At 43.7% G+C, this 23,803-nt stretch overlaps 2 protein-coding genes across 4 annotated transcripts in view; one reads left to right on the top strand and one right to left on the bottom strand.

The window, feature by feature from the left end:
* The first annotated feature begins 191 nt into the window (after positions 1-191).
* On the top strand, positions 192-9,380 carry LOC147246072 (exocyst complex component 3). 2 transcript variants are annotated; one of them, XM_086182812.1, is made up of 12 exons: positions 192-335; positions 1,947-2,427; positions 2,617-2,731; positions 3,032-3,136; positions 3,342-3,442; positions 3,608-3,709; positions 4,376-4,502; positions 4,597-4,701; positions 4,791-4,946; positions 5,048-5,169; positions 6,741-6,909; positions 8,285-9,380. In XM_086182812.1, exons 1-11 carry the CDS (start codon positions 215-217, stop codon positions 6,877-6,879), a joined length of 1,674 nt encoding a protein of 557 aa, XP_086038938.1. In that variant the 5' UTR covers positions 192-214; the 3' UTR covers positions 6,880-6,909; positions 8,285-9,380. The 2 variants fall into 2 exon arrangements, with proteins under 2 accessions (XP_086038938.1, XP_086038939.1); XM_086182813.1 differs by lacking the exon at positions 192-335 and adding an exon at positions 1,140-1,196.
* A 3,900-nt stretch (positions 9,381-13,280) lies between these two features.
* Positions 13,281-23,803, bottom strand: part of LOC147246071 (tumor necrosis factor alpha-induced protein 2-like) — an 11,241-nt gene continuing 718 nt past the window's right edge. For both annotated transcript variants that reach the window (XM_086183318.1, XM_086183317.1), the window contains exons 2-12: positions 23,234-23,449; positions 22,011-22,653; positions 21,147-21,258; positions 20,168-20,290; positions 18,247-18,341; positions 18,020-18,112; positions 17,175-17,301; positions 16,503-16,622; positions 16,185-16,340; positions 15,021-15,142; positions 13,281-13,931 (exon numbers count right to left, since the gene is read on the bottom strand). In XM_086183318.1, the coding sequence (XP_086039444.1) occupies positions 13,784-13,931; positions 15,021-15,142; positions 16,185-16,340; positions 16,503-16,622; positions 17,175-17,301; positions 18,020-18,112; positions 18,247-18,341; positions 20,168-20,290; positions 21,147-21,258; positions 22,011-22,653; positions 23,234-23,423 (1,929 nt within the window). In that variant the 5' untranslated portion in view covers positions 23,424-23,449 and the 3' untranslated portion in view covers positions 13,281-13,783. The remainder of the gene's footprint in view (positions 13,932-15,020; positions 15,143-16,184; positions 16,341-16,502; positions 16,623-17,174; positions 17,302-18,019; positions 18,113-18,246; positions 18,342-20,167; positions 20,291-21,146; positions 21,259-22,010; positions 22,654-23,233; positions 23,450-23,803) is intronic.

The raw sequence follows: 23,803 nt of genomic DNA, 5'->3' as shown, positions 1-23,803 counted from the left end.
AAAGAAGGAATTATTCTGTGATGACAAACGGTATGTTGGAGTGTTTTTGTTGTGATGAAATCAAGTCTTACCTCAGCAAGACTGAGAGGAAACTGAAAGGATGATGTGATGGGAAAACCCCTTTATTTGTCTTTATAAGCCATCCCAGTGTTGCTGGCTCACACATCACCACCTCCCCTGCCTGTGGCGTACAGCGCTCCAGAGTGACTTCAGCATGATGATTGGATTTGTTGACAGGTTGCTCCAGAAGATGAAGAGTCGACCAAAACCAAGTGGAAGGACGACTGAGAGCCGGATGTGTTTAATGGAGAATAACAACTTTGACATGTCACAAGGTAAGAGTGAAAGAAATCAAATGAAATATTCATGGAAACACTGTTTTTCTTATTGAATTGAATTGAATGAATTGAATGCCTTTTATTGTCATTATACAAGTATAATGAGATTAGAGCCAGAACCATTTTCAGTGCAAGAATAAAAGGAAAAGAATGAGAGAATAAATTAAAAAATAAGGAAATAAATAATTTACAATATTAAAAATATAGAAGATTAAAAAAATATATATATATAAGGTATGTACAGTACACATATATGCATATATGACATGATAATGAGGTACGGTATGTATTTCACAGTGTATTCTACATACAGAGGGACATTGCACAGAGAGAGAGTCGGTTTAATGTGGTGGGGAATTTGCACAGACAGTGAGTCGGTTGAATTTACTGCTTATGTGAGTTAAGGGTGGTGATGGCTTTTGGAAAGAAGCTGTTCTTGTATCTATTTGTCCTTGTTTTAATACTTCTGTAACGCCTTCCAGAGGGCAGAAGGTGGAACAGGTCAGAAGCAGGGTGTGAACTGTCTTTATGTTATGGTAGTGATTGTTAGAGGTTAAATGCATGCTTGTACATGTCTCTGCTGAGGAGGACACCAGACTGTTCAAGGCCTTAGACCTGCTGCAGTCATTGTCAGACACCACGGGGATTCCCAGCAGCACAACTACCCGCATGGTGAACACCTGTTTGTTTAGGAAATCTGATCGCGGGTTAATGATTGCCCGATTCAGATCTGTGTTTGCAACTTTCATTGCTCCAGATTTGTTTGTCTTCCTGCCTGCCCAGTTGTTAGATGTGTACTTCTGCTCCGATGTGACTGAGGGCGAAATCGTGCCTGGCAGCTCAGAGCTCAATGATCCGGTAGTCGTTTCTTCAGTAATCATCCCCATCTTAAATAATTTCAGCTACACATCTGCAGAGTTTCATCTCTGTATCTCAACCAGCTGTGACACGTTGTTGTGAACACATCTGTCCACAGGAAAAAATAGAAAATCAAAGGTCACACCTGAGTAGTGTAGCCAGTTATGATGTTACAACAGGCTGATCTGTTCACCGATGATGCCTCTGGCCTGAGTGCCAATGCTGGTGTCCCCCTTGGGTGAAAACCCCTAATGTCAGGTAAAAAGATGTGGCCAGCGACTCCATGAGGCAGAGGAAGCATGTGGTTCTCCCCAGAGGAGCGGAGGGGGCGGAGCAAACATCTGCCAAGTGTTTTATGTGGCCATGATGAAAAATTGTGGAATTAGTTTTGCACATGGGCAAGGAGACTCCGGGTCCACGCTGGGAGCCAGTTCTAATAGTTTGTCACCTTAATTGATATGAATATCATGGACAGAATATTTGATCCATCTATCAGTAAAACCCAGAACAGCACCACAAACTGCAGCCTTCAGAAGGATCAGTAAATCCATCAACTTGCTCCTTCAAACAGATTCAGTAGTGACTGAGCTTCTAATCCTCATGATGCCAGAACGGCTAGCATGCATTTCTTTTGAATATATTTGTGACGTAGAGAGAGACTAATTCAAGAATTCCACACCATTTCTTGTGTGGTTATTACATCCTCGTTACGACGATATGTTAATTGTGGTACTCCCAACTCTTTCATAGGATGTAACCAGCAGATGCAGAGACCCTTTGACTCCAACAAGGAACGGCGCTTGCCAACTGAGGAGCGTCCGCAACAAGATGAGCTTCTCCAGGAAGAAGAGTTTCTGAAGGCCCTCGCTGATGCCATGTCTGTACCATATGACACGTTAAAGGACGGATCTTGTGGTGAAACGCAGCCTGGTTCAAGGAAGCGGAACCTGGAGCAGCAGATCCTCAGTCTCATTCATAAATCTGTGAACCAGAAGCTGCCGAAGCCAAGTGCAGAACTAGACCTCAGCACCTACCTGTCGGATGTCCAGAAAACTGTTCACGATGAGCTGATGAAGCTGAGTCCCTTCTTCAGGTTGAAAAAGTTGATGGGGCATCTGCTGGACAGCTACCATCGCCGGGTGTTTGATCACCTGGACGATGTCCTCCAGGAGATCAACTCTGTCAGGAGTTCCTTCATCGTGATGAAGTGGGTCCTTCATGACTATCTGAGGTATTTACTGTCCAGCCTCCATTTTCATCTGTTGCACTTGTTTTGACCTTGTGTACTAATACCTGAAGGATATGAACGGGGTCAAATTTGAGTCAAACATCTACTGCCAGCTGATCATTCACACGCGAGCCAGCACTGAATACTCTGCCGAAGAGGTCATGTGATCGCTGTGTGTTGTTTGACTCCCAGTCAGGACATGCTGGCTGATCCGGACCTTGCAGTGGACATTGCAAAAGATGTCGACCTCCTGCTTGTCATAGAGTGGACAGTGAAAGCAAAGGACAACCTGCTTAAAAATGTGCAGGTAAGAATATAAACCCCACCCTTTGGTAGAAGCATGTTCTTTGCAGCTGGCCTTACGTTTGCCCAGCGCAGTAGCACACAACATATGCACGTAAAACAGTGCTTGTGAGGGACACGCTATCTGCTAACAACCTGTTTACACCTGACATGTCATTAGAACAGACGCGTGAAGAAACTGGATATAAATGTGTCTGTCGTTCATTCTTATAAAATTAACCTTACATCATGCACAGATAGTCAAGCTAGTTTGGAAAGCCTTGTTTGCTTGTTCATACTCTATATGTTGCTTTTTTGACCACAGAAAGAAGTAAGAAAGTGTCTGGAAAAAATCCTGGAAATGGAACAAACCCAGAGTAGTTGTGACAGTGAGGAAGCATTTACGGGACTGGCTGTGGACATTATTCAGGTATTTCCACCGATTATTTTACTCGGTATTGTAAGACGCAGTCAGGAAAGGATTCTGGTTGATGTCTATTCATTCGTGCAGTCTTTTTCTACTCGGGACTTTAAAATGCTGATGTCCACCTCTACTTCTTAGTGTTACAGATAATGTTCCTTACAATGATATATCTCAATTAACAGACAAAGCACTTATTGCTTCTCTCTTTAAGTGCATTGACGCAAATTCCAAAAACGCGCAACAAATCAGCGCAAAACTGTCTGACCGCGTGCGGGAGGTTTGCTTCCAAGAACTGCGCTTGTTTGTGGAGAGGTGAGTTCTGGTTTATTTTTCCTGAAAAAAACATGACTACAAAAACAAAACCCAAGGATTTAACCGTGTCGATTTATTTTGTTTACATGACAAGAAGCAAACTCAAATAGTAATGATGTAAGTCTTTGCTTTGTTTAGAATTCATGTGCTAACGTTCCCTTTTAGTTACCACACTGAGCAGGCGAGGATTCTTAAAGAACCAGCAGAACTGGCTCAACTGCAGACCATCCACTTCCTCAAGACTTTGAAAACGTGCACAGAACTGAGGTGAGTGTTGCATCACCTTTGTTTTCACGCAAATAAAAAACAAAAAAATCGTCTTGAAAGTATTGCAGCATGCATACAATGTCCTAAAAACTTGCAATAAACTTTATGGGAGCGAGGCAAAGCAACGTTTTCAGCCCTTAAACCCTCATCGGTTCACACAGGACAGAAGTAGTTGACCCGCAGAAGTGAGCGCTGACAGGCTTGGGTCAAGCTTTGTGCCTCTAGACAGACGCGTGTGCCAGACGATGGGCGGTAACCCTTCATGAAGCCAGTACAGAATTACAAAATGCAGTGTTTCTACGTTTCCTCCTTTTCTCTATGGACATATTTTTTTGTCGACGCCTGAGGACATGTTGGAGGAGGGAATGACCTTGTGTAATGAAGTTATGAGCAATTATACGATGAAATAACAAGTAATAATAATAACAAATAATAATAATAAGTGAGATGAAGGCTAGGAAAGAGTTCGGGCTCCGTGAAATGTTACATTGACATCTTTGTACAGGTTTAAAAATGAGAATCCAGTTTCCCATGTGACTTCAGATTTCTCTTGAATAAACACACGTGAAGGTTCTGTAACTTCTGTGCAGAGTTCCAAATTGAAGCAACTTGATTTCTTTGGTTTGATGATAAATGATGAAAGTCTTTGTGTTCTTCTCCCACCAGGCAGCACGTCCAGACCAGGGCTGGAGGCATCAACGCACCCCTCGTCCAGGAGATTGTGGCAGTACTTGTAAACATGGAGAATGTTACCTTGAAGACTCTGCTAAAACGTATCTCGGACTCTACTGAGGTAGCAGCTCAGCCTTCTGAAAAAAAAAAAAACTACAGGGATTGTGGTGCTTAAGTGTATTTCCATGTATAAAATCTCACTTTCTGTCCCCCAGAAAAACCTGAAGGCCTACTTCAAATCAAATGACAAGAGGTTTGTCTTCATTAATGCACTGAAGACGTTTTTCCCAGAAAAGTGCTTTTGTTTGGAAGTTCAGAAGGTAAGGAATTGACCTCCATGAGCAAACGTAGCTTATGTCAGGTAATGTTACGGCTGCATCAAGTCATATGCCTATGCTTCTTTGATCAGAGAGTGGTGACCGAGGCCTATAAGCTCATCACGCAGCTTTACCTCAAGCACCTCGTCAAAAGCAAGCGGCGCCATCTACAGGCATGCTGGAGTCCTCGTATTGGTATCAGAGTGGGTGAAGATGCTGAACTGCTTCACCAGGCCATGTCAGACCTGGTGAGTTCGGCACCATCACTGGAAGGACTTTGCTCTCGCAACACTATGAGTAAAAGTAGCAGCTGGATGAAATCACATCTACGTTGCGGTGGTTGTTTCAGGCTCCTGGCGTGGAAGAGTGTCACATCATGCTGCTCCAAGTCTCAGAGTTGTTGGAGTGCAAGAACCCAGAGACAGTTGAGCTTGAAGTTGCGTTTATGTTGCAGCGTTGGGCCACAAAGAGGTAAATCCCTCCGACACCAGCGGCGTGAGGAAGAGAACTGAAACTATTAGCTTGAATCGGTTGATCACTTCCATATTAGTCATATCCAGCTGAAATTTAGTGGTGGTAGACAAAGGAAATACTCAGAGTATTCTTATCAAAAATACTCTAAGTATGAGTTTCCTTTTGATATCGGTGTTTTATGCATGATTGCAGTTGTTAGATGGGAAGGGGAGTCGATGTAGTAATTAGAGAGTGGATCCCTCTTCAAGTCTGTCCATGTATTTCTTCTACTTGGAAAAAAATTAATGAAGAGCATGACCCTGGGAGCCATATCACCCCCTTGAATTAAAATAGAATCCATCCATTTTCTACTGCTTATCCTGTTAAGGGTCGCGGGGGGGGGGGGGGGTGGAGCCTATCCCAGCAGCCTTCAGGTGAGAGGCGGGGTTCACCCTGGACGGGTCACCAGTCGATGGCAGGGCCAACACATAGAGACAAACAACCACTGGCTCTCCCAGCCACGCCTACAGTCAATTTAGAGTCTGGATTAACCTGGTCCCCTCTTGATGTCTTTGGACTGTGGGGGAAGCTGGAGTACCAGAGAGAACCCACACAGGAACAGGGAGAACATGGAGACTCCACACAGAAAGACCCCGTGCTCCAGCTGGGGCTCGAAGCAGGAACCCTCTCGTTGTGAGGCGACAGCGCTGACCACTGCACCAACGTGCTGTCCTCAAATAGAAATGTCATTCAAATATTCTCAGGTTTTAATGAGATACAGTTCATCAAAAATAGTTTGTCTGGATCAAAGGCACATTAGAACGTGATCAAGATGACACAGGGAAGCTAACATGTTCTAAGTTCCATTTCTCATGGAGTTGAAGGATTTATTGAGATTAATCTATGATACATCCACAAAAATACAGCCGATATCTTTACTCTGCCAATGATCTGGAACAGTTGTCAGTATCCAGGATCCAGGATCCAGGGTCCAGGATCCACACTTGGATCCATCACCTCCAAACATAAGCACTTGTTCCCTCTAATATTATCTATCTTTTAATCAAATTTAATAAAAATCTGTCCATTAGTTTGTGAGATATCCTGCTAAGAGGCACAATCAAGAGTCGTAGTCTTTACTTCCAACAGAGTGCTTCTGTCTGATAACTGACAAATGTACTAATGCACCAATGGAGTGTGCTTGTCTGTTGAAAGAAAATCTTTTCATTTTAAAATGTCTCCCACTTTTCTGTGCTTGAGTCGCAAAAATAAAACCTATGCAAAGAAAATCCAACAGCGGTAAAGAATTAATGGAACTTTACACTAAGTCTTTGCTGAAGTGCAGGAATCACCAAAGTGTCAAAAACTGGGGGGGACACAGAGTTCTCCACACTGGTCCATGCCGTATTTCATGAGTGGATCTCGCTCCTCCCTCCTGCATGTGATTTTAAAAGGCATTTAGGTACTGCAGTCGAAGGTTTTAGCTGTAATCTCTTATACCTGAAGCACCTCTGCTCCTCCTGTTGGACCTCCTACAAGCCGGAGTTAAAGGAAGCGCATCCTAACCCCTCTGGTGTTTCTTCCTGCAGAGAGGACCTGGAGCTCCTGCTTTCTCTGCTGCGATGGATGGGGCTTTCTAAGAGGCATGTGAAGGAGGCCCTGGACCACCAACCCAGACCCAGCAGTGCAACCTGGTGCAGCTGTTTTTTTACGATGGGTGAAGGCTGAGCTGCTTCTCGACAGCAGCAAATCACTCAGGTGAATTTGACTGGCGTTGGTGATCAGGTGAACGCCGTTTGGGTGTGTTACCGTTACTGAGGAGCAAAACAGTGTGAAGAACCCCCCCCCCCCCCTCAACACTTACAATTTACAGTGTTGTTTTATTTCAGCTGAAATCATAAAATTATCACAGCATTTTTTGTTTTTTTTTGGTCGTGTGTGGTTGCTGGGATCTCAAGATAACCGAGCCCCCCCCCCCCCCCCCCCCCCCCACACACACACACACACACACACACACAACAAGATGAGCGTAAAACACATGCAGGCAGAGGAATGCTGGGAGATTATCTGCAGGGAACAAAGCGCCCTGGGTTGATATCTGCAGCAAACCATTGCATTGCTCTGTCCTCCGTCAGACTGGACGCAGGATTCCTGTAAACTCTCATATTCTCTCTTTCTACTGGTTTTATCGTGGTGGTTAGTATGGTTTCCTGTTTATGCTGACTAGAGCAGATTTAGTACTTTCACTTTTTCTTTGGCTGGAATGTTTAGAAGCAAGCATGCAATTGCTCGTAGACTTTGAAATCGACTGAGATGTTCTTGTGATGATGGAAATACGTATCAAACTAAAGGAACATCTGAATTATAAACGAGTGTAGAAACGTAGTGAAAGCAGAAGCTTCCATGTAGAAAAGGAGGGGAAATGAATTGTTTGACAAGCACGAAAATGATTTGGCTCAGTTTAGGGTTTGTTGGGTGCAAACGCAGCAGCCGCAGGAAGGAATAAGAGATGTGAAATGGATTTACTGTCACAAAAACAAACAGATGAGGAGATCCACAGGGTTGTGGGACGACCAAACGAGTCTGCATGTTCTCCCTGTTCCTGCCTGGGTTCTCTCTGGTACTCCAGCTTCCTCCACAGTCCAAAGACATCAAGAGGGACCAGGTTAATCCAGACTCTAAATTGACCGTAGGCGTGGCTGGGAGAGCCAATGGTTGTCTGTCTCTATGTGTTGGCCCTGCCATGGACTGGTGACCTGTCCAGGGTGAACCCCGTCTCTCACCTGAAGGCTGCTGGGATAGGCTCCACCCCCCACCACCCTTAACAGGATAAGAGGTAGAAAATGGATGGATGGAAATCCAAAAAGGGTGGTGTGAGGAAGAGAGGTGGGGTCAGAGTGTTGTGTCATTCCTTTCCACGGATGGATGTAATTACAGTAAAATTTTGTCCACATGGTGGTGCTATAGGTCAAAAATCAGGACTTAATCCCCTGGAATTTGTGTGTATGGGCTGAGTGAGACTGCAATCCATTTGACTGTTGATCAGTGTGGAAGCTGTTCTCAGCCATGGTTGTAATTACCCTTTATCAGCTCTAATGACCCTGACCTCTGTCTTATATCTGTGTTTCCACAGATCCACCAGAGCCCCAACCGCCGCCTGCATCGCCCGCCCCCCCCCCCCTTATTCCCTACTGTTACACTGGCCTGCGCTCCCCTCCCATGAACCAGTCTACCATCCAGTCCCCCATCAAGCTGGCTTGCTCTCCCTGCCTCCCCTACCAGAAGCTTCCTTCTTCAGTTGTTATTAACATTTCAATGTTTCCCACATTTTGTATTGTAAACTGTTTTCTTGTCTGTAGCAACATTTACTGCACGTCTGTCCCTCCTGGTGAGGGATCCCTCCTCTGTTGCTCACCCTGAGGTTTCTCCCATTTTTCCCTATTAAAAGGTTTTCTATGGAGTTTCTCCTCAGTCGATGTGAGGCTCTGAGGGCAGAGGATGTTGTTATGATGCCATGTGAAGCCCTTTGAGACAAACTGGTGGTGAAAACGGGCTCTACAAATAAAATTGCCTTGCCTTGCCTTGCCTTTGACAGAACAGTGAAGAGGGTTATGCTGCTCAGTTTACATGAATTCAATCGATGAATTCATGTCATAATGTCAAGTGTCATTCCTGGATTCAAGTTAAATCCTGTTTACTTTCATGAAATTACGTAAAACATGGGAGGGAATTGTGAACATGCAAAGATATGCAAGGTTTTGTTTATTTTGTTGCTGTAAAACCAACAAAACGTCCTGAAAAAAAAGCACACAATATTTTACGTTACATTTGTTGTTTTTATGCTTCTAAATAATGAAGTTGTTGACGGCGGAGGGGGGAGATGTCTATGGTTTTGAGGTGTTTGCCAACTGAAACAGTTAACTTAAAAATTATTTTTTGTCTTTTGTGCCTTAATTACGTTTTTGGTCCGAATATTCGTCCAGCTCGTTATTGTGATCGTAATATGGCTTCAACGTCCACTTGGACTCAAGGAAGACCTGATTATTGTGAAAGTGACTGTGACCAAGATGCACTTCTACCATTTATGGCATTTTGTGTTATTTATTTACTTTTGTGAGATCTCCTGTATTTATAAAATTGTAGAAGTTAATTCAAAATGCTTTTCATATTCTGTTTTTATGGAATTATGTCCAACTGACTTTTTTATTGTACAAAATTAACAAAATAACTTTCTGGAACATAGTTTCTTCTTTCTCCGTGAGCACTTTCATGTTGGAATGATTTTGAAACTTCCGTGTGATTAAAAGGAGGGTGTTGTCTGAGTGGCACCACCAGACGGGTGGAGAACACCACAACAGCCACAACTCCACAGCCTGTCCTTGGAAGGTAAAGGTCACAGTGTTGAGTGCAATGGCAGAAGTAACATTTGTTAGTCTACTTCTGGCTGCATCTGTTAAGCAGCACTAAAGCTGGAGCTGATGGGAGGGTCAGTAGGTCTGCAGGAAAAGGATGTAGTTAAAAGGAGTCAGCACTGTGGCCTCACAGCAAGTAGGTTCCAGGTTCGAGCCCCGGCTGGAGCACGGGGTCTTTCTGTGTGAGTCTCCATGTTCTCCCTGTTCCTGCGTGGGTTCTCTCTGGTACTCCAGCTTCCTCCCACAGTCCAAAGACATCAAGAGGGGACCAGGTTAATCCAGACTCTAAATTGACCGGAGGTGTGGCTGGGAGAGCCAATGGTTGTCTGTCTATATGTGTTGGCCCTGCCATGGACTGGCGACCCATCCAGGGTGAACCCCGCCTCTCACCTGAAGGCTGCTGGGATAGGCTCCACCCCCCGGTGATAATCATGGATTGATATTCCGATATTTCATGATAGTAAGCATCTAATTTCTCATTCTCTTGAAATTCTAGATGAACAGGGCAGGCTGATGTAACACCAGTTTATGCCATGACACCTCCAGTCGTTGGCTCCTTATCGTGCATTTGTCTTTTAAATGTGCGCATCGAACAAAAATGTGGTAGTCTGGCTTTCAGGGGCTATCCAGCTGAAGCACACTAGCAGGGGGGGAATGTCCAGGTTATGTCTTCACACCCTTCCTCCCAGAGTCCAAAGACATGAAGAGGGGACGAGGTTTACCCAGACTCTAAATTGCTCTGTCCTCCATCAGACTGGACGCAGGATTCCTGTAAACTCTCATATTCTCTCTTTCTACTGGTTTTATCGTGGTGGTTAGTGTGGTTTCCTGTTTATGCTGACTAGAGCAGATGTAGTACTTTCACTTTTTCTTTGGCTGGAATGTTTAGAAGCAAGCATGCAACTGCTAGTAGACTTTGAAATCGACTGAGATGTTCTTGTGATGATGGAAATACGTATCAAACTAAAGGAACATCTGAATTATAAACGAGTGTAGAAACATAGTGAAAGCAGAAGCTTCCATGTAGAAAAGGAGGGGAAATGAATTGTTTGACAAGCACGAAAATGATTTGGCTCAGTTTAGGGTTTGTTGGGTGCAAACGCAGCAGCCGCAGGAAGGAAGAAGAGATGTGAAATGGATTTACTGTCACAAAAACAAACAGATGAGGAGATCCACAGGGTTGTGGGACGACCAAACGAGTCTGCATGTTCTCCCTGTTCCTGCCTGGGTTCTCTCTGGTACTCCAGCTTCCTCCACAGTCCAAAGACATCAAGAGGGGTCCAGGTTAATACAGACTCTAAATTGACCGTAGGCGTGGCTGGGAGAGCCAATGGTTGTCTGTCTCTATGTGTTGGCCCTGCCATGGACTGGTGACCTGTCCAGGGTGAACCCCGTCTCTCACCTGAAGGCTGCTGGGATAGGCTCCACCCCCCACCACCCTTAACAGGATAAGAGGTAGAAAATGGATGGATGGAAATCCAAAAAGGGTGGTGTGAGGAAGAGAGGTGGGGTCAGAGTGTTGTGTCATTCCTTTCCACGGATGGATGTAATTACAGTAAAATTTTGTCCACATGGTGGTGCTATAGGTCAAAAATCAGGACTTAATCCCCTGGAATTTGTGTGTATGGGCTGAGTGAGACTGCAATCCATTTGACTGTTGATCAGTGTGGAAGCTGTTCTCAGCCATGGTTGTAATTACCCTTTATCAGCTCTAATGACCCTGACCTCTGTCTTATATCTGTGTTTCCACAGATCCACCAGAGCCCCAACCGCCGCCTGCATCGCCCCCCCTCCCTCTTATTCCCTACTGTTACACCGGCCTGCGCTCCCCTTCCATGAACCAGTCTGCCATTCAGTCCTCCATCAAGCTGGCTTGCTCTCCCTGCCTCCCCTACCAGAAGCTTCCTTCTTCAGCTGTTATTAACATTTCCGTGTTTCCCACATTTTGTATTGTAAACTGTTTTATTCTCTGTAACAACATCTACTGCACGTCTGTCCCTCCTGGTGAGGGATCCTCCTCTGTTGCTCACCCTGAGGTTTCTCAGATTTTTCCCTATTAAAAGGTTTTCTATGGAGTTTTTCCTCAGTCGATGTGAGGGTCTAAGGGCAGAGGATGTTGTTATGATGCCATGTGAAGCCCTTTGAGACAAACTGGTGGTGAAAACGGGCTCTACAAATAAAATTGCCTTGCCTTGCCTTGCCTTATATATATATATATATAATGTAACTGATGTAACACCAGTTTATGCCATGACACCTCCAGTCGTTGGCTCCTTATCGTGCATTTGTCTTTTAAATGTGCGCATCGAACAAAAATGTGGTAGTCTGGCTTTCAGGGGCTATCCAGCTGAAGCACGCTAGCAGGGGGGGAATGTCCAGGTTATGTCTTAACACCCTTCCTCCCAGAGTCCAAAGACATGAAGAGGGGACGAGGTTTACCCAGACTCTAAATTGCTCTGTCCTCCATCAGACTGGATGCAGGATTCCTGTAAACTCTCATAGTCTCTCTTTCTACTGGTTTTATCGTGGTGGTTAGTGTGGTTTCCTGTTTATGCTGACTAGAGCAGATGTAGTACTTTCACTTTTTCTTTGGCTGGAATGTTTAGAAGCTAGCATGCAACTGCTAGTAGACTTTGAAATCGATATACATATATATATATATATACTGTATATATATATATATATATATATATATATATATATATATATATATATATATATATATATATATATATATATATATATATATATACACGGTGGTGCGGTGGTTAGCACTGTCACCTCACAGCAAGAAGGTTCTGGCCTCAGCTTCATTTCATCACTGTTGTGGTTTTCATGGTCATTGAAGGTCTTCCTCTTCTTTGTACACCAGCAGAAACAGAACGATGTCTTCAGGGCGACCGCGTTTGTTTGCTTTGCCTTGTGTGGATTTCACCAGTTTCCTGTTCCTGGAAAGACCGGCCATCCACAGCTCTAATGAGTTTGTCTTCCTCCTTTCACAAAAGGGAGACTTGTACCTGTGACCTCCATCTTCCCGAGCACATCCTTTCTCCTGCAGGAATGTGCAAACACTGACACGCTGTCAGGAAAAACCTACACGCTGACGGTAATTTGGAGCAACACCCTTTGTAATATGAGTAATAATGAACTTGCACTGGCAGAGTCGAAGGCCTCTATTTCAGCACAGGGGGCCTCATTGATTTCCTGGAATTGTTTGTTTGGCTGCCGACGATGTTTGTGAGTCATTTTAGTGGAAGGAGGTCTCCATGGTGAAATTCATGAATAAATCCTCCTCTGATGAAAAGAAAGAAATCCCTGCATTTGACTTTGGGAAACACCTTCAAAGGATACATGGTTTTCTTTCAAACTCGCTCTCGGCAAATTTCATTCAGTGGGAAAAAAGAAAATGAAGAGTTTATAGGATGTTTCATGAAAAAAAAATACCCCGCTGATCTGAATCAATGAAGTACATTCATATATACACGTGTTTGTGAAAACTGAATTAAAGGTTTTCATCAGAAAGCAAAACTTGATTCCATTAATTTAGAAACAAGGGAATGCAGTATGCTTCTATATACTATAATGGTTTACCAGTTTCCAAAATATCTCATTCTTATAAAGGCTATTCTCTGTGGATGTCAAAATAAATGTATGTTTAAAATAATAAGTAAACGAAATAAATAAAAAGAATAAAATCACAATTATCCAACTACAGGTAATTACTCAACTTTATTTTAAAAGTTTACTTTACATTGCATGTCTTTACAGCAAATTACATCAAGCGAACATTGTAAAATAATCCCCCCAAAAAATTCTCAATACCCTTTTCAACTATAAATGTAAAACAACAGGTCTTCGCCCCAAAGACTTGCTTCGGGCTCAGGCCCAATAAAATACATATAAAACTGACCATACATTAAAAAAATATACCAGGCCGACATACTTACAAATACCCGAAAAACAAACAAATACAGGTGAAACTGAAGTTGTTTTTTTGTATTTTTTTTCCCCTGTAAAAAAAGTACCTTTGCCATCCTATTTCTGAAAAGGAACTTTTTTTTATACACAGTGAATTTAACACTTCTCCTTTTACAGTTGGACCACCAAGATTGTTATTCGCAGCTTAAGTCAGTGAAAACCCCTTGGTCGCATCCATTTTTGATTTATTATTCTGTTCAGTGAGATGAGAACTGGTTGACGATGTCACTGGAGCGAAAGCCTCATTTGATTGGGATTCTGGAGAAAAAAGGCTGGGTGTGGATGCTGTCCATTTCTTTCAGAGTGTCTGAGAGGATAGCTTTGACGGCGCTCCTGTCCGCTTTTGAGAGGTTCATCTTGAGCTTGAGCAAAGCTGAAACATGTTTCACACTGTGGACGGAGGAAGGGGAATGTCAGAAACCATAAAAAACAAACAACAACTGTCGAACTATCTGACGGTGTCAATCATGATCAAGGAATCAAGAAAGGGTTCTAAACTGGGCCCTCCTGGCCTCAGTCCCATCCTTTCTTGGGCTCTGCTGACATTCGTGACTGACAGCTGCACGTTGCAACTGGAAACTTGCCACAAGAGGGCGTCACTGAGTAAGAAAATGGCCAACATGTGGCCTCATTTCAAGAAGAAAGAAGAAAGGTATAAAGCTTGTTACCAAATCCCTTAAAATGAAGATGGAAATGCTGTTTTTTCCTGTAGATATTGATCCTAAATCAGGTAATCCATTAATAATCAGACTGACAGTTTACAGAAAGTATTTTCTGAGATTACGCAACATTAAATTTACTGTATGGGAGGTGACCGTGACAGTATAATACGATAAAAGTATTTGGGGCATCACGGAAACAAGGCCAGTCTAAAACATTTCAGATTCGTTTCCATAATCACTCAACAAATTCGCGTTTCCAGTGGTGGTAACTGTTGTTCCAGTCCACCAGCCAGTGAACACCAGACTCTGGGAGACGGGCGTCCAGTTCTGCTTCACAACATAACTTAACAGTGTTTCAACCTGACAATTCTTCTTCTTTTTTCTTTTTTGTTACTCATCTAAACAAATCTTAACCTCGCAAGCTCTCTCAGGCCGGGAGCCACCACGGTGGAACCATTCTGTTTCTGTTAGAACCTCGGAGTCCCTGACCATGAGCCCCAGAAGAGACCAAAGACACGTCTGTTCAGTTCATGTGTGAAATGATGAAGAACACGGTGGATAGCTGGTTCCAGATCTGACAGTGGATGCTACAGTGGCTCATGTGAAGCATAGAAATGAGAGACTGGCAGGGTTTCCAGGAATTCCAGGGAATAGCGCTTGAGACGTTCAGCATTTAGCCCCTCATACGCTGCCAGGAACCTTCAACTCATTTCTCCACAGCTCTTGTTTGTTTATCTCCACGTGAACACAATGAAACTAATCCTCTGTCCACTGCCAGTCTAATTCTGGCCTTGGGAATATTTCGTGCCAAAGTTACCTGAGGTCAGGAAAAGAAGTTCCCAGAGTTATCACTTCCATCTGTATGGCAGGAAGATCTTGGAGTTTCAGCACTGCTGCGATCATAGTCAGGACTTCCTTCAACCACACCTCTTTAGATTCCTGTGAAAACCAGCGCGTGCGTCAGTTCAAGTTACAACTTTTAACTTTACTTGTTAAAGCTTTTTCACCCGATGTTCCCAGTCACACTTGTATTTTTGCCAAAGGTTTGGTGTTGGAAAATAACCAAGATAAAAGAAAAAATTCGGACGTCTCAGTTGGTGCAAGAGGCATCATCTGAGAACATCCTCCGACAGTCCTTGTTCTTTAAGTTGTATGGTGGATGTTGAGGATGTGGGAACATTGGAAGGAATATTTTAGGGAAACGTGTATTCCCTGTAGGTTTCCTTTTGATGGTTTCTGTAACATTACTAACACTTGTGCAACGATTCTGGGAACACGGTGCGGAAATGCAGAGAGAACTTTTCTATGTATGTTCCACTAAATGCTCCCTTAATCTTTTTCACTTAACACCCCCCACCCTTTAAAGAACAGTGAGAACGTTCAAAGGCGACACATTTTACTTCCCCAGAACATTCATGGAACATATGGTTTCTAACTTGGAAAATTTGACTTCCCTAAGGCCCCAAGGGGAACGTTTAGAGAGAATCTTTGTAATGTTGCAATGCTGGCATGAAATCCACAGAACCGAATGTCTGCTCTAAGTTTCAAATCTAAAAGAGGAAGTTCCCCTGTCTTCTTTAACGGTCCGTGATGTTCATTGCTTTCAGTCCACGAGGCCCCCAGAACGTGGGAGGATGCTTCCACACTGAGATGAATGTAGTCTGAAGTACATCGAATTAATGCTTTTACAGGTGTGGAACGCTGCTGCTCAAGTACTCACTAAGACCAAAAAGTGGGTCACATCATTCCAGTTCAGGGGACTGTAGATAGAATTTGAGACCTTTGGGTTAAATCCATCACTGCACTGTTTTCCCCTCAATGCTTTGTGTGTTTGAGCTTGATTCTATTCTGTATTCAACCTTTAAATTGTATATAAATGTTTTTTTTTACTGCCTTAAGCTGTTTTTATGTTTTTTTCTAGAAGTCTTTTATGTGAAGCGCTCGTCTTCAAACAGAGCTGAAGGTTTTGCTGGCATCTCACCTGCTGGATGAATAAAGCGTGCAAACTCTCGGTGTTGTCCACCACAGTGGTGTAGGCCATCTGCTGCTGCTCCTTGCCCTTGAGCTTGACCTCCCCCTTCAAGAGCCTCCTGACATATTCTGTTGTTACTTCCAGGTGAAACTGGCTTATCAGCCCCTGAAATGACCACAAGTCACAAATCAGGGCAAAAAAATAAGAACAATAGTAACAAAAATAGGAAACTGGAACTGATAAAGATGCTGACTATTAAAGCACACAGAAGAAGTGATAGATTTGAAAATGTGAAACTTCCAAAGGTGATTAAGTAAAAGAGTCTACCTGGTGAGACGACTCGGAGCAACCCTGAAGATCCTCGATCTGCTCCTCAATGGCGACCAGCAGCCCCTCAAATGAAGACTTGTTCAACCACTCCCAGGTTCCCAGCTTGCGGTAATGTGGCTGTGGGTGGTTTAAGAATGATGCATTAGCTAACGTTTCCAAGGGTCCCTCTGCAGTTTTTAGCACGGAAGTGGAACACTCGAGGACGAACCATTATGACGGGTGATCGGGTGAAACTGATCTGTGCGTACGAGGAGACAAACTGTCTGCTGTCCAAGCTTAAGGACTTCCATAGGCTTTGAGTGTAACTATGCCACTGGAAAGGGACTTGCTGACTTGTCTGTTTCTGCGTTTGATGGTACCTGCTGTGAGGACGCACGCCGCCATCAAACAGAGGCAGACAGCCCTCAGTGCATGAATCGATTCCACCATGTTATAACAGTGGAACATGAATGGCATAATCAGTCAACGGCTACAGCTGCACCTGTGTGTGCAAACCTGGTCACAAGTGGGGTTCCACAGCTTCCTGTGCCAGTTTCAGGGTTTAGCAGGAAGAGGGAAATACACTGATAGACACATCAAAACTCTTTGTGTGTTTTGGTCTTTTCATGGGACCTGTTGACTACATGGCAAATGTAGATGTAATCGGTGCATAGCTGAAAACAAACTAACCTTGAGGATCTTGTGCACTGGGGCTAATAAGAACATGTGGGCGGAACGTCTCATGTCGGCCAGAACACTCAAACAGCTCTGCTGAACATCCTCTGGGAACAGCTGACTCTTCTTACGCAGGAAATCTCTGCAAAGAGAACCGAGGTCACACGGCTGTGATACTTCATTCTGTTCTGTCAGCACAACTTATTTAATTTGAACAGTTGTTTTTTTTTTTTATGTTATCTGGCTGCCTGTCTCCTGCACCTCCACCACTGGGTGAGTTTATACTCCGGACAAACAGCAGTGGCAGGACAACTCGGGCAGCCACCAGTGGAGACTGAGTTATACAGTAGAGACGAAGTACGTTCAGCCAAACTGTCTTCTCAGCACGGGCCTCAAATTACTGGACCTGCCTACCTGCTGAACTCAGAGAAAGAACTTGCTATCATTTAAAACAAAACTTAAGATATGGACGAAGAGCGACCAAAACTGCAATCCTGGGCAGCTGACCAACTTCATCCTAGGCACTGCACTTCTTTGTACTGCTCTTCTTATTTTTAGGGCCTGATCTATTTTTTTTATTATTGCCATCTCTTTCTCTCTCTCTCTCTCTCTCTCCCTCCTTCTTCTTTTTTAACTTTCTATCCTCTGTGCGTTTTTCTTTCTCTTATTACTGTAATGTGTTGATGTGCTGACCTGCCAAGGGACCACAGATGAAAATTAGCCTTTTGCTAACTCTGGCGCATTTACATTTTAGTTGTGCACTAAAAATGTTGATTGATGCGCATTGTCTCTTTTAAACAAACAAACAAACAAACAAATAAATCTACTCGGGTCACATCGCGGAGACTTAAAAAAATTACCTGAACTGATCGATACAGCCGAGGTTCGCCTTGATCATCGGCGCGCTGTTGCGTTTGTTCTGCTTCATGACGTCGTCCTGGAAGGACTTGAACCTGCAGAAGATGAACAAAAACCTGTTGATTTTCATTTCAACAACGTATTTTTTGTCAATTAAAATTGAAACTTAATTCTTTTAAATACTTTTAAATAACATTATTATGAAAAAGAAAATTACTTGTCTCCTTACCCTTGCAATAAATCTTTCAGTTCGCATGTTAAGTCCCGAGCTTTCCGCCGGTCTCTCAAAACCATTTCAGTTGATGTCACGATACCGTTCACAAACTAAAAACACACATAATGACAACTGTTTAAAAGACCATTGAGAGGGAAAATAGTTCTTGTGGCCAATCCTGCATCTTACTCGCAGCGGCCTAAGGGACCACTAGAAGTGCTTTGGAAGAGCACAGACCTATGGCATGATCCATTTTGGCAAATACTTCCTGAAAAATAAACGGAAACATCCAGTGACATTTGTTTTCTATTAAATGTATCATGAGATGGTTCATTTGATTAAAAAAAAAGAAAAGACAACAGTTAAAAAGACCATTCCATAACCCTGCTGACAAAAACATCAAACGCCACTGAAAACATAATCTCCTTGATGGGGGTTAGTGAAGTGTTGGGTAAACTTAAAAGAAATATCAGTGTGGTTACCAGGACACACACCAGAGAAGCGGTCCAATCAGCTTTGACGCCAGCTGGATGTTTGCATGGTCACAGACCTGTCGTGTCTGCCAGATAACCTCAGTTTTTATTTTGTAAGAGGAGACTGCTGATATCGACTATTTGTGTTATCACAAATTGGGAAATTCAACACATTATGAAGCCAGCTTGTGTTTTCCTTCCAGAAAATACTGGTTTTCCTACATGTGAGTCACAAGCAGCGTACGACGTGTGTCCCGTAGCTTAGAGAGCAACATTGTGTAATAATAATTGGTATGTGTGGCTGCAGGAGGAGTTGAGGACTTTTTCAGTCCAGCACATTTTCCTGCTGTGTGTGTGTGAGTCACTGAACATTCCCAATCATGCCTAGGACACAAAAAGTGTGTGTGTGTGTGTGTGTGTGGGGGGGGGGGGCGGCGGCGTCCGCGAAACGGATCAAGATGTCACTGAAGGGCAAAAATCTGCACTGAGATTCATGTCTGCTCCGACGCCTTCCTTGGCTCAGTCACCACCACAGAGTCTAGTGAAAATTGTAAACGAATTTTTGTTCATGTTTACATCTGGACAGATGTAGGAGGAAACACAAGGAGGGAATTCATTAACCACAGACTGACAGCCTGTGTAAGAGAATTTACTGAGACATCAAATGAAAAAGACTCAGAGAGACAGAGTTTCACAGTGGCAGCCAAGCGGGGTGTTTTAATCAAAGTGAACGTAAGCTAACAAGACCAATTCATAGGACAACCACCACCTACCACCAGTTTGAGACACGCATGTTCTATTATGAGACGGCGCGTAAGTGTGTGTATGTGTGTGTGTGTAATGCGACCCTGGTCCCTAATATCCCAGACATCTTCTCTTTCGCTCGGTTGGCTCGTTCGGCCTTGGCCTGGGCCACAACGATCCTTTCTGCACCCCGACACCTGCTGTGTTTGTGGGAGTGATGCCTGCTAACATTCTAAGCGCCTCCCTGTTTTTCCGTCTTGCTGGTTAATCAGTTTGTTCCACTCATTGGTGTGGCATTGTGTTAATATGTGACCCACTCATGTGGGAATGCCCCACTCCTCTGACATTTCCTGGTGTAAATCCTTGAGCAGAGAGCATGGCTAACAGTCCACGACCTCCCAGCTGGCTACCAGTGTCTTTGACATTTGGTTGAAAGTCAATCATTCCATGTTGGGGTCTGAGGGTGAGCTTGTGGGCTGGCATAAACTTAAAAGTTTGCTTTTGATCAAATGATTGGTCTCCTGCACATTGACCGTACATAACCGGTGTTACTTTGACATCTTGTTTGCCAAGACCTCAGTGAACTTAATTTGTGAACTCTGCCAAAGAAATATTCCCCTACAATGAATATTTTGTGATGGCAAAAGTAAACTTAAAAATGACAATGTAAACCTAGTCTTCAGGGCATTTTTCTTTAAATACTGTGTGATGAGTATTACCTGAATGACGTCAAAGGCCACTGGACTAACGAGGCGACCGTCCTCTCTTTCCGGCTCTTGTCCGTTATTCCACCTTTTCCTCGCTTCCTGCAGGACCTGGCCGATGCACACCGTCAGCTCACTCTGGATGGGCAACGACACGCTGCTGTCACTTCAAACACACTCTCAAGGGCAGCAATCATCCATTCTAACAATAAACTCTAGATTTGCCTGATTAGAGGCTGTAAAGCACAGAGCCCATAAAGTCTAGTAAACTGATATTCTTTTGATTTTACGACTTGCGGTGACAGGAGTAGTAGCTGGGTGAGAGTGTTGTCATAACGCTCACTAATGTTCAAGAGAGTCTGAGTTCAAAGGAACACAGCAATGAATCGAACACATTCCTCTTCGCCATCGTCCCCAGAATCAGACGAGATGGCGACCCTCCTCTTCTCTGGGCTGCATTAGGGAGCTGAGACCCTCAGAGACCAGCCGAGTGCTCGTGATTCCTGCATGTCCATTTTGGTTCTTGCAAATTTATTCAAAGTGCTCGTGGTTCAGCACACGCACATCTCTCTTCCACATCCAACTTTTGCAACCAGCTGCTCTCTTAAAGGGACAGTGTCTTCCTTTCACTAAAGCATAACAACAAAATCTTCCTAGACAGTGAATACGCAAGCAACATTCAAAAACATGAATGAACGCCAACACGTATCAAAAGCAAGACAAGTCTAACTGGACACACTAATATAAAATCAGCAAGACACTTCAGTGCGCTACATTATTACTTTTGATGGAGATGTGCTAGCCCACCCACTATGATTCACTGTGCTAAGCTAACTAGTGGCCATCAGGTCTCTGTGGGTTTCAGAGCCCTCATGCAGTACTGACTGGAGGAAGGTATCTAAGAGTAAGAAGGAACACTGGGTATTCAAAAGGTGAAACATTTGCATAAACTACTTAACTATCAACACAACTAAAGACTGATCAACCAGACTACCTGTTGTTTGCTGAGGTACTGCTCCTCCAAAGGTTCCAATACCTCCTCAGGCAGAAGCTTTCCCAACGCTTGAATATCGATCTCACCGGTGAGCTGCGGCTTCTGGAGGAGCCTGACACCGACGACAAACATCATGTAAACTTCCAAACATAAAAATACGCTGTCAAAGCAAGGCTTCGTGAAAAGGCAGCAAAAATTTTTTTGCAGGATTTGAACCTGGATTAAGAGATTCCAACATTAACGATCCTGAAACGCGTCACATCTGAGTCAAGCTCTCATAGTTAATACTGGCTTTATGACCTCCTCCTGGCAGGTTTTTGAACCATTTGACGGCAAAATTACGGGCAATACTTAATGACCTGAATAAGAATGTCTTAACTTTAAGTAACTAAGTATGACTAGTGTTTAATTAAGCATTAACTAACCATTATTATTGTTTCCTAAATGTAAAGTGTTAAAAAAATCAGCTACTCATCTAACTGTCAAGAATCTTGGTGGAAAGGTGCAACATGAGTCTGGGTTTTCTCTTCAAAATAAATTCAGAAGTTTAAAAATTCAGCGTTGTAATTTTACACTTCAGCACGTCCAGGCGTTTTAAAAAAAATGATTACAAACACAGCATCTCAATCTGCCCGTTCCTCTCCTTCAGTGAGTGTTTCTTCAAAAACAGGAACAAGCAACATCACGTTGATTTTAATAAAATGTTGGTTAACCCGCCATTTATTGAGCAATAGGGCGTGGCTGTCATAATAACTCAAAGCAAGCTGCAGGACTAAACTTGCCTTTTGCTGTATTGCATTCATTGTGTTTTGTACCATGCTTCTGATGTGGATGCTTCAATGACAACATGAGTTTGCGACTTACTCTGGATAGTACTCGTTCACCCAGCGCAGGAGGAAGGTGCAGTCCTTGTCGTCCAGGACAAAGTCTGCAATCTTCTTGAGTCTGGTGCTGAAGGTTTGGTGGTACAACGTGGCGTAAAATTGACAGATATTCAGCTTTGACGGGTAGCACCTCTTCACCACCTCCACCACATACAGCAGGTCCTCCTTCAGCTGCCTGCCCATGCTGTAGAGGTCCGCCTGGATTGATGACTGCTCCACCTGGACTGCGGGGGGAGTTGAGGGGTTGTCCATGCGCTCTTCCACTATGCTACACAGCGTAGAGTTGTGGACTTTCCTCCAGCTGCTGGGCCTCCAGGCGGGTGGTGTCTGAGCCTTCTGTGTCCACAGCTGATCCTGCTCCTCCTCCTGGAGGATGGCCGTCACTGCAGATGTTAGGGTCTTGATGCTATCTTCTTCCTTGCAGAGAGACTTTCCCAGAGCCTGCAGTACAGCAGCCTCCAGGCTTTTGCGGTCTGCTGCCAGCTTGTCTACTTCCTCCTCCCACTGATGAAGAGCCTCTTCTTCTCTTGTCTCCAAAAACAGATCATTCTCTCTCTGTATTAGCAACTTGCCCGCCTCACACAAGTGGTGTCCCTCCAGGTTCTCCTCAAAGGTGAGCGTCACTGAGGGAGAAAAATAAAGTACAGTTGATGATGTTGGTGGAATCTAAACTTACATACAGGTGACGTTCTGATTTATCTGTATCATCCGCCATCTTTTTCCTCCATTACTTTTTCAACTTTGAAGAGAGCATCGCTCTGCCACGGTCATTTGACATGATAGGATAAATTCCATAAGCTACATAACCGATGGTTCACCAACACAAGTTCCTTCAAAATCTCTCTGAAATACACCCATGACCGATAAGACGTGATTATCTTGCTGACAAACGAACCGGAGCTGGCAATCACGTGACCTCTTTGGTGAAGGTAACTGACCGATGAAGGGATTTGGAACGTGTGCTCAGTGGTTTACTGTCACCTTGGTTAAGCAGCTACAGCTTCTAAACCATACATGGGGGTCTGTGCTCAGAGTGAGGCCATGGTGGACGAGCCAAGCAAAACACCTCCTTTATGGCCTTGATCTAAAATATTCTGAGGGCACCTGTCAGTCATTAGTCTAGGTTGTCCTCCCTTAATTGTATCCATGAGTTTAAATAAGTACTTAATCCAAGATTAATTGGGTGTAGTTATGTAAACTGACCAATTGGGGGCTCCTCTTCTTCTGGAGAGGTATGTCCATCGATTACGGTGATGGAAGTCGCACCGGACGGAACTTTTTTGCCTCTCCACATCTTCGGGAATTTCATCTTCAGCTTCCTTCCTCCTGCAGGTTTCCCGTTTGGATCTGGGGAAAATCCCCCCGAATCCGTCGAGTGTGACCAACTCCTCATCTTGGCACGAGCTGCACAGTCAGAATCTGTGGGGACAAGCAAGAGAGGTAACAGATGATTGTTGGAGTTTTATTTACGTCAGCTACATCAGCTAACTGCCTCAAGTACATTAGTCAGTGAATAAATAACAAGACATTTATCGAGTTTGACTGATTGTCATTCTCTCCATTTCTTTTTAAGGGGCAGTTGGATACTTGCAATGCAAGTTCTGTATTTGTACTTCAAATTCTTTTTCTAGAAATGTTCTCATATTTATCTAAATACAAGCGACATATTTCGCAAGCTGTTCCTATGATTTCTGTGTTTTTCTCCAAATGAATGTGTCAAATTAGTTGGTAACACCTTATAATAAGAGTACATTAATAATCATTATTTCATGC

This window comes from Aulostomus chinensis, chromosome 17, assembly GCF_037954235.1.
Source record: "Aulostomus chinensis isolate RoL2024-O1b breed Wild chromosome 17, RoL_Achi_v1.0, whole genome shotgun sequence".
Taxonomy (NCBI): domain Eukaryota; kingdom Metazoa; phylum Chordata; class Actinopteri; order Syngnathiformes; family Aulostomidae; genus Aulostomus; species Aulostomus chinensis.
Note: the sequence above shows the minus strand (reverse complement) of the source record. Positions and strands in the feature narration are given on the sequence as shown.